General features: G+C 35.5%; 1 protein-coding gene across 1 annotated transcript in view; it reads left to right on the top strand.

The window, feature by feature from the left end:
* Positions 1–18,469, top strand: part of CLIC4 (chloride intracellular channel 4) — a 73,202-nt gene that overhangs the window by 37,544 nt on the left and 17,189 nt on the right. The window contains exons 2-4 of the mRNA XM_057700506.1: positions 2,134–2,243; positions 11,476–11,601; positions 18,128–18,234. Of these exons, the coding sequence (XP_057556489.1) occupies positions 2,134–2,243; positions 11,476–11,601; positions 18,128–18,234 (343 nt within the window). The remainder of the gene's footprint in view (positions 1–2,133; positions 2,244–11,475; positions 11,602–18,127; positions 18,235–18,469) is intronic.

The raw sequence follows: 18,469 nt of genomic DNA on the forward strand, positions 1-18,469 counted from the left end.
GTCTTCTCTTGTTTCGGAGCATGGGCTCTAGGCACACAGCCTTCAGTGGTTGCAGCACACAGGGGCTCAGTAGTTGTGGCTCGCGGGCTGTAGAGCACAGGCTCAGTAGTTGAGGTACACAGGCTTAGTTGCTCCGTGGCATGTGGGATATTCCTGGACTAGGGACTGAACCCGTGTCCCCTGCATTGGCAGGCGTATTCTTAACCACTGCACCACCAGGGAAGTCCCTGCTTTTATTTTTTTTTAACTCCCTTCCATTCATTTCCCCATTAGTAGGAATTAATGACTTTGCTAATGCAGCATTTTACTGAAGTGGCTTCTGAAGTTTTTGAGAGTTACTTTAGGATAAAAAAATGGTATTTTACCAACATCTTTGAATGACTTGTTGAAAGTTAATTTCTGGCTCTACTCATAGACTTCATGGTGAAGATGGCTATGTTGGCAGCTAGTGAGTGTCAGAATGTTCTCTTCCAGCATGCTGTCTCCTTCTCTCATTTCCTGCTTTCCCTGCCTTCCTTTTTAAGCTTGGGGGCATACCTGATGGAATTAAAAATTTGTCCCACTCTGATTTTTAGGAAAATTCTGTGTCATTGTTGAGCTCAGGGAAGGCAACTGCTTCATTTATTAAGTAGGATTACAAATAACTTATCATAAAGATATCTTTTGTTATTTTTTTGTTCCCTGAAGGAATTTATAAACAGAATATGGGATTTTTATAATGAATAATTTTTTTTAACGTGAGGGAGGTTGGAGATTATTTTACTCTTTGGAGATAGGCACACGTTTCCCTTTTTTGTTGCCCTATAAAGAATACTGTCTCATAGAACAAGAAATGACTTACATTTCATAAAACCCATGATAGTCTTTGCCCCAATGCAAGGATATATGTTTCCCCTAGGGATTGATTAGACCTGTGCTGTCCAGTATGGTAGCCATTTAGCCACATGTGGCTGTTTAAATATAAATTAATTAAAAGTAAATAAAACTTAGTTCAGTTGAACTGGCCACATTTTAGGTACTCATTAGCCATATATCACAAATAACTACTGTATTGGACAGTGGTAATTTGGATAATTTCTATCATTGCAGAAAGTTCTCTTGGACAGCCCTGTATTAGACTGGCCTTTTTTTTTTTTTCCCCCAGTATTCCATCATCAATTTTTATTCTTTTTTTTTAATTGGAATATAATTGCTTTACACTCTTATACCAGTTTTTGAGGTACACCAAAGTCAATCAGCTGTATTTATACACATATCCTCATATTCCCTCCCTCCCTCGACTCCCCCGCACCCTCCGTGTCCCGGCCCTCTAAGGCATCATCCATCATCGAGTTGATCCCCCTTTGTTATACAGCAACTTCCCACTGGCTATCTGTTTTACAGTTGGTAGTATATATATGTCTATGCTACTCTCTCACTTCATCCCAGCTTCCCCTTCACCCCCGGCCCCCCCCCGCCCCCCAACCTCGTGTCCTCCAGTCCATTCTCTGCATCCTTATTCTTGTCTTGTCGCTGGGTTCATCAGTACCTTTTTTTTTTTTTTTTTTAGATTCCGTATATATGAGTTAGCATACAATATTTGTTTTTCTCTTTCTGGCTTACTTCACTCTGTATGACAGATTCTAGGTCTATCCAACTCATTACATATAGCTCCATCTCATTCCTTTTTATAGCTGAGTAATATTCCATTGTATATATATGCCACATCTTCTTTATCCATTCATTTGTTGATGGGCATTTAGGTTGCTTCCATGTCCTGGCTATTGTAAATAGTGCCGCAATGAACATTATGGTACATGTTTCTTTTTGGATTATGGTTTTCTCTGGGTGTATAGACTGGCCATTTTTAAGAAGAAAAAGAGGTGGGAATTCCCTGGCGGTCCAGTGGTTAGAACTCTGTGCTTTTACTGCCAAGGGCCCAGGTTCAATCCCTGGTCAGGGAACTAAGATCTTGCAAGCTGCGAGGCTCTGCCAGAAAAAGAGAGAAAGAGACAAATGGAAAACCTAAATTTCTTCCTTCCACAATGCAATTTTTCCTATCTTCTTGTACCCTTGATTAAAATTCAGGAAAAGGTCTATCATTTTGTGTTTCATCACGTTGACCTTGTTTTTTGATGTTTATTTGTTTTCCAGGCTGGCAGTGATGGTGAAAGCATAGGAAACTGCCCCTTTTCCCAGAGGCTTTTCATGATTCTTTGGCTCAAAGGAGTTGTGTTTAGTGTCACAACTGTTGACCTGAAAAGGTAAGATTTGGTTGTCGTTGAGGATCAACTTAAGTTGAGTATATACTCTACTGTTTTCAGTTTGATCCTATCCCCATCCCTCACTTTGCTTGCATATGTTCTCTAGAGAAATATATTAAAGTATTAAATGATTTATGGACACATTTAACTTAAGTATTATGGGTAATTCACAATGTCGGTATATTGCATGTGGCCACTCAGTCTTTTTAGGAGTTTATTGTGTGTTTACCTTATATTTCAAGAGCAGCACCAGGAGCTGTTTTAGTGTAGATGCAGTGAAATCTTTGACTTTACAGGATAAACATGGAACTGTGAAGAACTTCCTAAGCAGATGACTTCTCAAATGTGTTAATAAACACATGTCCTATATAATCTGGATCTTTAAAGCCAAGAATGCAATTTTAGGTGACTGATTATTGCTGTGGTCTTTTTCATTTAATCTACTTTTCAGGGGAATAATAGGAGTTTTCTATAGTAAGATTTTAACCGTATTTGGTTAAATACAGTTACAGAATAAGAACAATTATCTATGGCCCTCTGATTGTTCCTGTTAGTTGAAGGGTTGTTGTAATCTCCATAGACCAAAGTGGAGAGGGCTGAGAAGAGCCCCGGTAAGCAATAAGTTTTTTTTACTCAGGAATATCTGTTCTCACTTAGCAAACAGCTCTGAGGTGAAGAACGTTCATACTTTAAAAAAAGAAAAAAAAAAAGATTTAATCCAAGGGTTGAGAACATTTATACCAATAGAAAATCTAGGATTTGGCAGTGGAAATGTACTTCTCTTGACACGAATGCCACAACATGCTTTCGTGCTTGTTTTTTAAACATATCAGTCATGAATAGTGTCCAAGAAAATATGTTGACAGGCTGTCACTTGATGGGTAGCAGAATTCATGTATGTTCTCCCTCTGGGCATCACAACATGAGAATTATCTGACAGCTGTAATCCCGTTCCCTGTTCTAGGTTAGCATTCTCTGGGACCCCTGTCAGTTCCTTAAAATTTATTTTTTCCTTCACTTAATTGAGATTTTGCAGACTTAAAATTTATTTATTGAAAATAAACAATAAAGTCTTCTAGGAACCCCTTTGGTTATATATATTTGAATGTAGAAATAAGCCTTTGGGAATTGTCAGAATTAAAACTATAGGTTCATTTGAAGATACACTTAACTCATATTGGACAGAGCTATTATAAGAATGAAATAATTTATATAGTTACCCTTCTGTTACTGTTTTTTTTCCTACTTTTTCCTACACGCACTCACAAAGGGAGTTTCCCAATATAACTCCTAAAAATAGACCATGCTGCCAGGCACACACCCTTAGTGAGTCTTAAAATACATGGATTTCTCCTATTCCATTTTTGGCTTGGAGCAAGTGAGTTGACTGCCATGCTTTGAAAAAGCCTTCTTTGAACAGCTCAATACAGTGCTTGATTGTGGTGCATACCAGTAATAGCACCATAAACGATGGGAATTGGGTTCAGAAAAGGAGGTGAATTCACAACGGCTCTAAGTCATCTGTTTCACTTTTCATTTACAGACTTTTAAGGCATTTTTCCTGGAAGTTGATTGATATTTGAGGATTTTATATGTTTAGGAGTGATGTACCCTATGTGTAAAAAGTGACACGTGGGAAGTAGGATGAAAGATTCAGGGCTTCCTAATTAGAAAATTAGCTGCTCAAAGAAAATGTATGTTTACTTCCTAGAACTATGTGTAAAATCAACAGAGAGCATTTAATATTGGAGCCTATATTCTTTAGTTTTCTTTAAAAATCTTAGGTCTACAGTACTATTAAAAAATGCTTCTTAAGGTCAATTAAAAGTGTACAAGTGGTACATGATAATGAGTCCTCTTCATCCCCAACCTTGGTCATCAGATTCCCCTTCATAGAGATAATTGCATTTAGGTTTGGTCTTTATCATCCTTCCAGACCTTTTCTATGAGAAGGTACCCCAAGAGGGTGACTATTGACTCAAAAAAAAAAAAAAAAACCAGTGTAAAAAAAAATAAAGTTGTCACAGAGGAATAAAACATGCTGTAGTAAAAAGTACCTTTCCATAATATATTCTTAACTTTAAAACTTTAAATATGACTGTTTTTAGAAAGCTGTGGGGGAGAAAAGATTTGGTGCCTACAGTGCTTATTTTCCTGCTTTTTCTGATAATTGCCTAATTTCTTGGTGAAATGTACTGATCCCAGAACAGACTGGTGCAGAGCAATGGAACTCTACTGAGAGCTTTTTAGAAGCCCACTCTCTGCTCTGAAAAAATTGTTACATGACATTTCATCCATAAGAACAAGCCAGTTTCTAGTTCTGGCACTGTGTGACACGTTCTCTTTAAAGCTCAATTGGTGTTAATGACTATGCTGGTGGTATTCATATGCCTCTGTGAGGCTTGGAACAACCTCCCATTACTTGCCTGCCATTGCTGCCTTAATGCTTTTGTGGGAGTAATCTCTAAGCCTCATTTCCTGTTTATGCTGCAGTCATAGTACAGAACTTTTAGATTAAAAAGAAAAGTTCCCAGTCTTTAGGAGGAATTTAGGTTTATATCAACTGCCATTTGAACAAAAGCTTTAAGTGAAAATATTAAAATTTGGGAAACATTTCAAGGTGTTATCATGTCATCAAAAGGGAGCAACTGTGGCGTAGTAGGAAGTGTTGGGGGAGAGACCTGGTTCTCTGTGGAGAAAGCCCTATCCCTGATTTCCCTGGAACCTTGGGCAAGCTGTTTCATCTTCTTGGAGGTCAGTTACCTTATTTTTATTTTCAAACTCAGGAGGAAAGAAGGGAAAAACTAACATTTCTTGACTATTATGTGCTAAACACTGTTCAGGGTACTTTTTACTACTCTAATGAAACCATTTTCAGACCTATTATTAAATAGAATTTATTATTTTATCACACTGGTGTTTTAGGGCCTTTCTGGCTGATAGGTTTGTGGCAGTGATCAAGATCTTTATTTGAAAATTTCCACTGTCTTCATTACGTTCAGAAGTTCATAAATCAGAGATCAACATCGTTAGAGCACAGAAAAGCCTGAGAGGTAGGCTGAGGTTAGAGAAAGAAGAAAGCATGAGGACAGTAATGAGACACACACACACACACACACACACACACACACACGACTTGAATATAGCTGAGTGTGGCCATGTAGTTGTTAGGGTAAACTCTTCTGGTTTTGAGAAATGAGAGTGGAAATGATAACTTTAATAAATTAGTTTTTTATTGTAAAAGCAGTGATATCTGCTATATTACCACTGAATAAAATTCCTCCTTCATGATATTCTCTGAGAAAATAAATAAATCGGAGAAGAGCACTTTGAAAGTCTGGGAAATAATTGTTTCATTTTCCCATTTCTTAAACATCGAAACTCTCATCCTTTGTGATGTCACCCATTTCCTTCTGCTTAGGAAGTCAGCATACCATTTGTAACATTGTGCGCGTCAGACCAACAAGTCAGTTGCCATTATCATGGCATAAAGTTTTGGAAGATTATTATGATAGTTTAAACTTAATTTTGTAATAGTTTAAAATGGTACAACGGAACTATAAAACTGATAGTTCTGTATATCTTAAGAGACGTTATAAACTCAGAACACAATCTGATTTCCAAGTAGATTCTTTGGTGATTTGCTTTCATTATTGTGTCTCTGTGGTTCTGCCCTTCTGAAATAGTCTTCAAGTTGAGAGATCAGTTTGAGTTCCAGGTACATCTTCAGTAAACAGCAGCATGAATAACACATACAGAGAGACTAAGTGGAGTGGAACAGGCCAGCCTTTTAGAGAAATTATTTCCTGCTGCTGGTCAGTCAGGAAAGTACAGACTCTGTTCTTCCCCTGTGTAAAATTGAGTTGGGTACATGAAGTGCTTGTTAGAATGGTCCTACAATTCAAGATACGTGTCTCCTGAATGCATTCTGAATCACATGTATACCTGTGTGTGTGAGAGAGAGAGAGAGAGAGACAGAGGGAGAATTTCACTGCCACTGCCACATGTCTTTATGTTCTTTTTCAAGATAATTTTCAAAGGTGAAAAATCCTGTCGAGGCTACCAAGAGCTGAATTAGAAAAATGGATTGTTAGTGAAAGGTTTTCTAAACCTGTTACCAGTATAAACTCTGCTTATAAACTACAAATAAAACCTGTTAATTATAAAAGCTGTATTTGATATCTTTTTATGGGTGCTATTTTGTTTTAAAATGATTGCTCCACAGATTGACATTAAAATAGACACAGATCAGCAGTATACCACATTTAATCACAATAAATAAAATCCTTTAGCTGGTTGAACTGGGGCACACAAATACTTAGTAACTGGGATCTTGGTGTGTGTGGTTTGATGTCCACAATTCAGTCATTCAGTTAATGACTTTATATTAGTCAGAATATAGCAAATCTAGTGAAGAATGATTAATAGGAGTAAAGTAATCTGAAACAAAAGATTTGTGTTAGCTTTTTTTTTCTTATTTGCCATATAGTGTCCAGAATTCTCTTGATTTGTATGAATTAATTTTATGCCTTGAAAATCAACACCTTTAAAGTTTTAAAAGGGAACTCAATTAACAAAGAAGTCTACATACTTAAGTCTACATACTTTCTCTCCATTGAGTCAACTAGTTATGGTAGGTCATTTTTAAGAACCAGCTCCAGTGTCCTGTGGCTGTGCTATATTCATTTTATACCAAGTAGCTGGAACTGAGCCACCAGCCTGAGGGCCTCCAATTGTTTGTGCTGAATTAAATTTTAATTGAAATTAAGCCACTTAAGTTGCTTAAAGTATTATCTCCTATAAAGCACCTCCTTTTCATTCCTTTTTTCCCTTTCTTTATGTTTCTTTTTTTAGTTTTTTCTCTTTTATATATTTCCTTTTCTTCGTCTGGAAACAAAATAGGAGCTAATGGAATAATTTTTTTTTTCAGCTAAATAGAAGACTACGGTAGAAAAGACTACTCTGATAAGTAACGGTGAAAATAAAAAGCCCCCAAAACACTGGAGAATATTCATGCTCTCAACCCAAGGCTTGAATTCTATGCACTTTGCGTTTCCTAGATACCACTTAAGGGAAACATTTGAATGAATTGTTGAATATTTATTGAAGGCCTTTTATGAAGTAAAGCAAAGATGTCCTGAAAATTTTAGCCGTTGCCTGTTCAGTTTCATTTTTCTCACACTGCAGTTCTTAAAATGTTAAGTTTCTGTTGCTGACTTGATATTAGCTTCTGAGTCACTTCAGTGCTTACAACTTGTCCATTTTTGAAGTCTACTGATCTGTTTAGAGGCATTAGTTTCTTCTCAAATCCACTCACTTGGAGTAAGGACCTAACATGATTGTCCTTCATCTCAACAGTTAATGCTGGAAAATAGTTTCATCACCTTAAAAAAAAATCTATATAGCCTTTCAGCAGAAGCAAGAAAGACTATTCATTAGTTGTTAATATTAAGGAAAGTTGGTAATCATGTGCCTGGTTTCACTTTACTTACACACCTCTATATTAATCAGATTTCTTATTACCATTTAATGCTAGATAACCAGTTTTGAACCATCAGACTTAAAGGGAGTTTAAAACTGGCAATTTCATCACTTGTATGAAGTTTAGTTCACTTTCACACCCATTATTGTACAAATGAGGAAATCTACACCTAAAGAGGTTGTAATTTACTTAGTCACATGGCTGGTGAATGGCAAAATTGTTCAATTTGGGACTTTAACTAGGTCCTTTTTATTCAGTCTTTGGTTCTTTCTCATCTACCATGCTAACTTTATTCCTCCTCTAATAAGTATTTTTGTTTGGAGATCTTAAAAGCTATCATAATTTATGAAGTAATAGCTGCTATTTATTTTGCTGCCCTCCCTTATGGGTAATTTTGAAGCATCAATCTCTTTCTTCTCCTTTACCTAACTCCACCCTGTTCATGAAAAAATTATTACTTTATACTTAGGCATTAATGAACTGTTTGTTAGTCCTAAAAATGTTGGTGGATATGTTTTATAGTTTAAGAATGAGAAAAGTGTCTTCCAGGTGATCACAATCTGTGTATGACAAGATTAAAGAACATTCTTATTCATCATTGGCATTGATGGAAGATGTGTGTATTCACTCTCTTGTTTATTTTATACAATTTTATTAGCCCTACTTGCTGTGATGAGATACTGTTGTTCTTTCTTACCTTTGTGCTACCCTTTTAACTTTAAAGTGTTAGGATTTGAAAATAAATATATAAACCCTAAACTGTTAGGATTTCTGGACTCTTGATTATGTACAAGGTCTTCTTGAGTTGAGGAGGAAATAAATTATAAGTGGGAACAAATGTGAGTCTGAGTGAGAATGCGAGTGGGTGACTTGAAGACTAGAGATGACTATGGTCTTGGACATGCTGGACCCTTTAGTGATCAAAGAACAGGTGGTTAGTTCTAATTTGGAGTTGAGTATTTATAAAAGTTACTGGAACCTTATAATCATATCTCACTATTTAAATAAATTGCATCTGGAAGACTTACTCAAGATTCATGTATTCTGATCATTTTGTGTTCAGCTTTACCTTGTCTGACCAAAGAATGCTCAATAAAAGAATCAGAGTTGAAAATCAAATCAGTTTTTGACTTTTGAAAGTTCTCTTTTGGAGCTTAGGTTATTGTAGAAGTTGATAGTCTTATTTTTCTTTGGTTTGGAAAGGAGATATGCTCTAGAACTTGAGTAGGGGGAGGCTCTGAGTTAGAAGACTTGGACTAATTGGATAATGAATAAGTCTTTGTATATTTGGTTGGAAAGTAGTAATAGATGAGGCACTCTCCAAACCTAAACTGAGAGAGAGACAAGGGGGTGTGTACAGGGCAAGGGGAGGGAAAGAAAGTAAGAGAGAGAATTGATGTGAATAAGACCAGGGGAAATTGATAAGCTGGGCTGAGTATAGATTTTAGGGTATACACTATTGAAAAAAATTTTTTAATGACAAAGTGTTTCACCTTCCTGATACACTTAAAGATATCCTTTATTTTGTTCAGGTTCTGTACATGTGTGGTAAAGAGGGAAGGAAGGAAGTTCTTTACTGGGGGGAAAGTTCTTTGAAGCAATACATTCTCATTTTTTTTAAGTTTAAGTTTTTTAAGTTTATCTTTTTAATTATAAAAGTTTTCAAACATATACAAAAAAAAAATAAACTTACCCATAACTTCAATTCTGTTATGAAGATTTTGGTCCCATTGTGTATGGCTGATTGATTTTGTTGTGCACTGGAGGCTAACACAGCATTGTAAAGCAACCATACTCCAATAAAAATTAATTAAAAAAAAAAAGATTTTGCTCCCATTTCTTTGTCCCTTTTTTCCTTCTTTTCTTTTTCTTTTCTGAAATATTTTAAAGTATATCCCAGGAATCCTGTCATTTCACCGCTACTTATTTCAGTGTACATCTCCAAACAATAATGACATTTCCTTACCTAATCACAATGCCATTATAACATCTAGTTCCCAGTGTATAATCCAGTTTCCCCAGTTGTCTCCAAAATATCTTCTCTTTGGCTCGCTTGTTCAAATTAGGATTCAAACAAAGTCTACTCATATTTGGTTGTTATGTCTCTTAAATTTTTCTTAATCTACAACAATCTCTTCCAACTCCCATTTGTGGCTTTTTGTCCCCATGCCATTGACTGGTAGAAATCCAGTTAGTTGAACTGTAGATTGCCCCAAATTCTGCATTTGGCTGATTGCTTCCTTGTGGTATCATTTAACTTTGCCCTATGATTCCTCATATTTCCTGTAAATGAACTTTTTGGTCCCAGGACCCTTCTATACTCTTAATTTATTGAGGTCCTCAAAGAACTTTCAGTTATTATTGATTTTACTATATTAGAAATTACAACTGAAAAATTTAAAATATTTATTTACTAATTCATTTAAATGGAACAATCATGAACTCATTTGTTAATCACAGAATTTTTAAAAAAATTAAAAATAACTGTTATTTTCCAAAACAAAACTAGTGAGAAGAGTGGCATTATGTTTTTGTACATAATCTAATGTCTGCCTTAATAGAAGACAGATTCTTATATCTGCTTCCCTATATATTACTTTGTGATATCACCAAGTAGCCTATGGAAAACTCTACTATGCAGGATAAGAGAATAGAGTGAAAAAGGTAAATGTCTTAGTGAATGGTTTTGACCTCATGGCCATTTGATGAAAGGGCCCCCTAGATCACACTTTGAGAGACAGCTGCCCTAGGAGGCCTGATTTTAGAGTCAGGTTTGATTTTTTTTGGTAAGGATACTTCGTAGGTAGTGACGTATGCTTAATATTTTGTCATCAGGATGCACGCCATATCTCGTCATGTTATTGATTCTAGGATTCATTGTCTTAGGTGAGCCATTTTACTTTTAAACAGGGTAGCATACCAATTTCACCATTTTTATCAGTGTTCCATGTATTTTCAGTTTTTCCTATTTAATAGGAAAATGTCTTCATTGTTTAATTTTGAATTTCTTTGATTATTGGGTTTTTGGACATTTTTCCATGGGTTCACTTATCTATTGCTTATCAATTTATTTTGACCCATGCCTATTTGAATTTTTGATGAATTTGGAGAAAATCCTTCTTATTTGCTATCCTATTTTGTCCATTCTTTGTTGCTTTTACCTTTGTTTATGCTGTCTTTTATATATTAAAGTAATTTTGACATTAGATAGTCAAATCTCGTGATCTTTTTCATTGTTAAGTCTGGACTTTAGGAAAATGGAAAAGAAGTGGCTTCTGAATTTGAAGTCTTATGGAAAAGAACCATAGGAATCAGCTGTTCTTCTCCCTTATTTAAAAAAGAAGGAAAAAAAGAGGAGAGCCTAGAGAAGTTATAGTTTGTCTATCTTTACACAGTGAATTGGTGCCAGAGTTGAGACTAGAGACTGACTTTTCCAAGTCTTTTTCCCCTCATTCTACCTCCATTTCTAATAAGTACTTCAGTTAAATTTGGAATGAGAATGAAGGACTTTATCTTTGGTTAAAATCAAGGACTTTTAATTTTCTTATCGTAAATTATGTGCTTTGTGGAGGTTTGCTTCTTACTGGAGTGCTATTGTGGCTATTATACTTAGTGGAAAAAGTATATTTTTTCTTATTCATTTTTATATACTTTAAAATTTAGAATCACTCTGAGAATGTAAAATACTGTTGCCTTCTTAATTAGATAAAAAAAAAATGACCTGATTTTGACCACTATTTTGTCTAATAGGAAGCCTGCAGACCTGCAGAACTTGGCTCCGGGGACCCACCCACCATTTATAACTTTCAACAATGAGGTCAAAACGGATGTAAATAAGATTGAAGAATTTCTTGAAGAAGTCTTATGCCCCCCCAAGTAAGTATCAAAGAAAATATATGGAAATATTGCCATCTCTCTCTCTTTTTTTTTTTGAAAGTCTAGATGTGCTTTATTAGTCTCACTCAATTCCTAGCATGTCCCTAGTCCCCTAAGGTGGCACTCCTTTTTTTGTTATAACAACTTTATTGAAATATAATCAAAATGCCACCAAATCTTCCCCTTTAAGTGTATAATTCAGTGATTTTCAGTATTTCCACAGAGTCCTGCAACCAGTATCAACATCTAATTCCAGAACACGTTCATCACCACAAAAATAACATTAGCAGTTACTTCCCGTTCTCTGCTCAGCCCTGACAGCCACCAGTTTACGAATTTCTGATTCTGTGGATTTGCCAGTAACAGATACTTTATTTAAGTGAAGGTATAAAATGTGTTGTCTGGGTGACTGCCTTCTTTTATTAGCATGGTGTTTTCAGGGTTTGTCCATGTTGTAGCATGTAACAATACTTCTTCCTTTTACGATTGAATGATATTTAAATTGCATGGATATACTACAATTTCTTTATTCATTCATCAGTTGATGTACGTTTAGATTGTCAACAGTCATTTTGGCTGTCATGAATAATGCTGCTATGAATATCCATGGACAGGTTTTTGTGTGGACATGTTTTCATTTATTTTTTGTATATATCTAGGAGTATTAGGTCATATGGTATACACCTAAGATTCCTAGGTCATGTGGTATATACCTAAGATTCCTAGGTCATGTGGTAACTCTGTTTAATCATCTGAGGAACTGCCAGACTGTTTCCAAATCAGGTGTACTGCTTTACATTCCCACAGATTGTGTATGGGATTCTTATTTCTCCAAATCTTATACTTGTTGTCTGTCTGAAATTTTTTTCCATCTTAGTGGGTAAAGTAGTTTTGTGTTTGTTTTTTAGTGTGATTTTGAATTGTATCTCCCTAATGATTAATGATCTTGAACATGTTTTCATGTGGTTATTGGCCGTTGGTGTGTCTTTTTGGTGAAATGTTTATTCAGATCATTTACCCATTTTTAATTATTTGTCTGTATTTTTTAATTATTGTTGAATTATATTTACTCATCATGTAAGTTGTACTTTGTCATTGTGGTGCTTTTTGGAAGGAAAAATATTATCTTTTAATATAGTCTGTTTTAAAATTATTTTTATTTATTGTTTCCATTTGCCGTCTCTTTAAAGTTTTGTCTTAGATGGCCCTTAGAGACATTTCTCCTGATTGTATTTGAGTTAACTTGTCACAGTGTTAAGTTGGAATGACTAGGACTTCTCTTCATTCATTACAATGCTACACGGTGTCAGTATTGGCCCCTGGCTAGGCCAGTAAGCCACACTGAGAGAGGTAGGAATCTGATTAAGTTATAGGGTATCTGGTGAAAGTAGGTTTGGGACACGTGAGATAGGTCAGGAAAGACTGGTTATTTGAGGTCCCAAAATGAGAGAGAAGTTTAAGGAGAAGATACGGGGAAAGACAGGTTCAGATTGAACCCAGCCAGAATGTCTAACCAGGAATGTGGTATAGGTTTCTGGGAGATATCCTACCAGCCAATTTTAAAGGTAACTTTTTGAAGCTATCACCCAAGGGAATTAACTTTTTAGACTTTATTATCTGTAAATAATAAGGGAATAAATATTAAGAGAAATAGTAGAGCTAATATCAAAATACTGTGTTTTTTTTGACGTCTGGTACTCTGTAAGACATCATAGCTTTTTGAATTGGACCTTGAAAATAAACATTTTCACTTTGCCTTTTTTTGGGGGGTGGTGGGAGGGGTGGGGGGTTGTGCCGTGCAGCTTGTGGGATCTTAGTTCTCCAACCAGGGATTGAACCCAAGCCCTCCGCATTGAGAGGGCAGAGTCCTAACCGCTGGAGGGCCAGGGAATTCCCTCACTTTGCTGTTTATATATAGAAAATTTAGCTTCATTTCATTTGGGCATATTCATAGAGGTACTCTAACCAGAGATGATCTTTTCTTTCAGTTTAAATAATTTAATTTAAAACTTGGGATATTTCTATTGTAAAGAATTCATAATCTGCTAAATTCTCTCTATGGTTAATTTTCCTTGTTTTTATGTTGAAGTTTATATTCTGAAGAGAGTTTCTAAATAAAGTTTAAAATTTTACTTTGTATAGAAGGGAGTATCTTTGATGCCTCTGCTGTTATTAACTTACATTCAAGTGCTAATTATGTGCCATGCACTGTGTATTGTGGATTATTTTGTAGATTTTCTCAATCCTCTCGAAGACTATGAAAAAACTGAAGATGAGTAATCCAAATAATCTGTCCAGGGTTTCACAGTTAATGGTGGCAGAGCTGGTATACTTACCTTCAAAGCCAGGTCTATATGCCTTCAAAAACCTATGTTTCCTCTATTTTCTTTTTTCTATTTCTCATTTAGTTGAGTTTCATTTTTATAAAAGGTAAAATGTGAGTCTTTAATTGGAATTGTGCTTTAGTGGGTACAAAATTAAAGGCTAGCTCAAGTTTAGAGAAGGGGTATGATAGAAAGCAGAGGTAGTTTGTTTTACTGTGGTGACCAAGTGGGACTGAAGGTGGTTGTCAAACTTAATTTATTGAATCCTTCTTAAAGAGTAGGCGAGGTTTAATGTCTGATAAATTTTTATTTATATGCTTTGAAACAGCATGTTTGGATTGGGAGTACCTTGCCCTTAGTGGGCTCTATAACCCATAAGGTGAAATGCTGATCAAACAGCATATTCTCTGTCATGCAGAATTGCTTCTAGAGGATAAGAGGGAGTAGGAAGTGTTTCTGGGGCCACCACATGCATTCTTTTTCCTTTCCTCTGTTCTAGGGCAGTCAGGGACCATCTGCCTTTTCTCTGTAGGATAAGCGGGTCTTCAGGTCCTTAGCTGATCGTACTCACACTGATTGTAAGCCTTCTTGTTTCCAGATAGGATGAGGAGAAAAGGCAGAAGAGTTGTACAAGCTGATGAACTAGAATCTAGCATTTCTAATAACATGTTTTTGGCATTTGATGATACTGAGAACAAAAGGGTTTTTATGTGAGCATTTCTGATTTAATCATGACACATATACAAATACAGGCAACTGTCTATCCTAGACTTGTTTATAATTTAGAGACTAATGAAAAACTAAAATCAAGGAACTTTTGCTGGTCTAGGTAACTACAGGTTTTAAAGAAGAAACTATCTTGTCTTCTGGGGATATTTTTTTCAGTCCCCCTTGCTTAAAAGGAGGAACTATGAGTATTTTGCCCAAAAAAAGCTTTCAAAAAAACTTTGAAATTTGGATTTTTGACTGAAGCAGGCTTATATGCTTGGCTAACTTACTGATAGAAGGATAGAGGAAGTAGATAATTTTGGAGAAGAATTTTATAAACTGTTGTAAAGCCTTATTTTTTTTCCTTTTTTTTAAAAAGAGGAATACAATGAAACTTGAATTTATGGGGATAATTTAATAGACTGTATAACCACACTTTATTCTTACATTAACATGAGAAAGGAGAAAATGTCTTGAGATCTTTCTTAAAGGATGGAAATATTCTTAGCTAGTCTACCATTAATAATAGTCAGTGATATAATATAGGATGTAATAAAGGACTGATTGGAAAGTCTAAATACCCTTCATGTACATGTCTTTTCTGTTGTTGACACATAGCCTTTTATTATTCGCCCTCCTTTTGTTAAATGTTAAAGTGAATGCTCATGATAATTGAAAAGTATTGCTTTATCAAGCAGTTTGCTAAAACTACTGGTAATGAATTATTAAAATCCAGTGTTTGGGGGGAATGCAAAAAAAGTTGACAACTGATTTTCTTTTTTCTTTCTTTTTTGGGGGGGGGCGGGAGGGGGAGCTGCACTGGGTCTTTGTTGCCAAGCTTTCTCTAGTTGCGGAGAGCGGGGTCTGCTCTCTCTTGAGGTGTGCTGGCTTCTCAGTGTGGTGCGTGGGCTCTAGGTGCACAAGCTTCAGTACTTGTGGCGAGCGGGCTCTAGAGCTCAGGCTCAGTAGTTGTGGTGCACGGGCTTATAGTTTCTCTGTGGCATGTGGAATCTTCCCAGACCAGGGGTTGAACCTGTGTCCCGCGCATTGGCAGGTGGATTCTTAACCACTGCGCCACCGGGGAAGTCCCAACAACTGATTTTTGATTTATCCTTTAGAACTTGATCTTTAATAAAACAAAAACAAAATAACACTGGACCTCGGGACAGGAGATGTGAGATTTAGTTTGACAATACTTTTAACTAGTCCAGTGATTTTTGGGGGCCAAGTATGCAAGCTTTCTGGAATATAATTTTCTCTTAGGCGAAATGAAAGAATGATGTGAGTGGTCTCTTGTAACTATAGTATGGTATGCATTAAGTTAATAGTACACATTTGTCTTGGAGGAGAAGAATAGGGCATGTTTAACCTACTTTAGAGAACAGTGTTTTTTTTTTTAAATTGTAATAACATGTTTCCATATGAATAAAGGATATGCTGATGGCAAGTTCTTCATTTTTACCTGTTCATTAAAACAGATCTCTAGTAAGTATGCTTCTGTGTGTTCATCCTCACAACTCTGGTACTTAATACAATTCCTGACACATGGTAGGTAGTTAATAATTAGAATAAATGAATATATGCATGAATAATGAATATATAAATAATCTGTAATTCAAGCCTACCTTCCTAGAAGTTATTTTGAGAATTATTAAGTTTTCTTCATAAGAAAAAGTAGGTACTGCTAAATATTGGTTGGGGAAAAGTAAATTTGGAAACTTGGTTAGAGGAAGTCATAGATATATTGAAGAGGCACTTTTGTTCCTTGCACTATTTTTTGTTTGGAATGAGTCAATGAAGGTACTGTATTGTAAGCAGTGGAAACATTTAAACTAGAGGTTGGTTGTTTTCATAGTCAAGGGAAATCCAGGAATACTGAAGCTGGAATTAACTATTTCAGCTCAGTCAGGGAAAAAAAAGAGAGAAGGTAAAGTTTTGTATAGTTAGCAGGAAAAAAAATACATTTTTTAATATATATATATAAAATATATATACACACATATGCACACACACATATATAATATATACATACATACACACAGGTGAAATTTATTTACTATAATTATTGAAAAGCTCGTTATGTAATTGATTTCATTTCTAATTATAAGGAACTCTTTAAGCTTAAAAATAGATAGTAAACAGAAAAATAACTTGAGCATGTAGGTATTCAGTAGATATTTTATATTCTCCTTACCAATATGGTACTATGTCTAATTTAGAAGATATATCTTTTCTTGAATTTAGAATGGTAAATATAAAAGATATGAATATAAAAACTAACCTGAAACTACAGCTTGCAACTGAACTAAATTTTTTTCTAAAAATACCTTACTTTCATTTTTAATTTAAAGAAAAGTAGTAAGACAGCATTTTAAAGTATATGAATAGATATAAATAACTAGTTCAATGTAAGATTTTTTTCCGTAGTCTTACTACCCACCAGCCCATTTTGCAGGGGCTTTAAGCTGATCAGTCTACCCTTAAAAAGGTGCTGAGTCTGAATTTCTCTAGTTCTGACTCCCTGGAGCTGACACAAGTTCTGCTGAAGGGAAAAGTAAAGAATTGGGCTTTTTCACATGTATTTTCCAGTTTGAGGAAGAAATAAACATTGAGTATGTGTGTTTGAAATTTAAGTATATGAAATACACATTTGTGTGTGTTATTAAAAAAGCTGATGCCTCATGAATGTCTCTTCTCAAAGTAGAAACACTTTGTAACAACACAACAGAGCACTTGTTAACAAAATTCCTGATGTCTTATTTTTCTGTTGCTCAGTGTCACCCATACAATGTTTAATATATGGGAGGTTTTGGAAAATCCTGAAGGTAGGATTGAAGTGAATGATTGGCCTCCTGCTGTTTTTGTCCTTAACCTAAGCTTGGCCAGCCTAGACGCTTTCCCTCCTGTCAGGGTTCTATGGTACTGCTGCACACGACTGGCTCAGTGCGTGGCATATCAAAGATCCCTCTGTTTGGCATTCCTATTTGAGAAAGCTCTACAATTGAAATGTGGCTAGTGCAACTGAGGAAATGAATTTTAACTTTATTATGATTAATTTAAATTCATATTCAGATAGCCACAAGTCACTAACAGCCACCGTATTGGACAATTCAAATATATAATATTTCCATCATCACAGAAAGTCCTCTTGGACAGCTCTGCTCTAGAGTTCTCTTTCTAAGACGCCCATTGGCTTGGCACAAGTCTCTGAACAAGTAGACTGTTTCCCCAGCATTCTAATTTATAAAATGGAGGTGGAGTGCGGATGCGCTTTGGTTGCCAAGAATATTAACATGTGAACAAACACACTGTGTAGAACTTTGTTTCCTAAGAAAAAAACACATCTTAAAAATACCGTGGAAAACAGATGATGGCATTTATTAGAGTAATAACTGTTAAAAGATGTCTAGTAACTGCTAGCACAATAGTTTGAGAGAATGTATACTAATGTATCTTTGGAGGATCTATAATCCAGTATTACATTTTTCATTCAGGTACTTGAAGCTATCACCAAAACACCCAGAATCAAATACTGCTGGAATGGACATCTTTGCCAAATTCTCTGCATATATCAAGAATTCAAGACCAGAGACTAATGAAGGTAAGAAAACCCCAAATGGCTGAATTAGCACTGTAGAACCCTCCGCCCCCCAAAAAAAACCCCAAACTAAACAAAAACAGGAACAAAGACCAAACAATCCTATTATGACAGTGATGATAAATGATTACTTTGGAGGCCAGACATTCCCATAAGTATTAAAAACTGACTTTCAGAGTTGATCAGAGATTTTATTATAAACCAGGGTAAGTCCTTAAATTGCTGTTTTCTCTGTTTC

The sequence above is a fragment of the Hippopotamus amphibius genome, chromosome 1 (genome assembly GCF_030028045.1).
Source record: "Hippopotamus amphibius kiboko isolate mHipAmp2 chromosome 1, mHipAmp2.hap2, whole genome shotgun sequence".
Classification (NCBI taxonomy): domain Eukaryota; kingdom Metazoa; phylum Chordata; class Mammalia; order Artiodactyla; family Hippopotamidae; genus Hippopotamus; species Hippopotamus amphibius.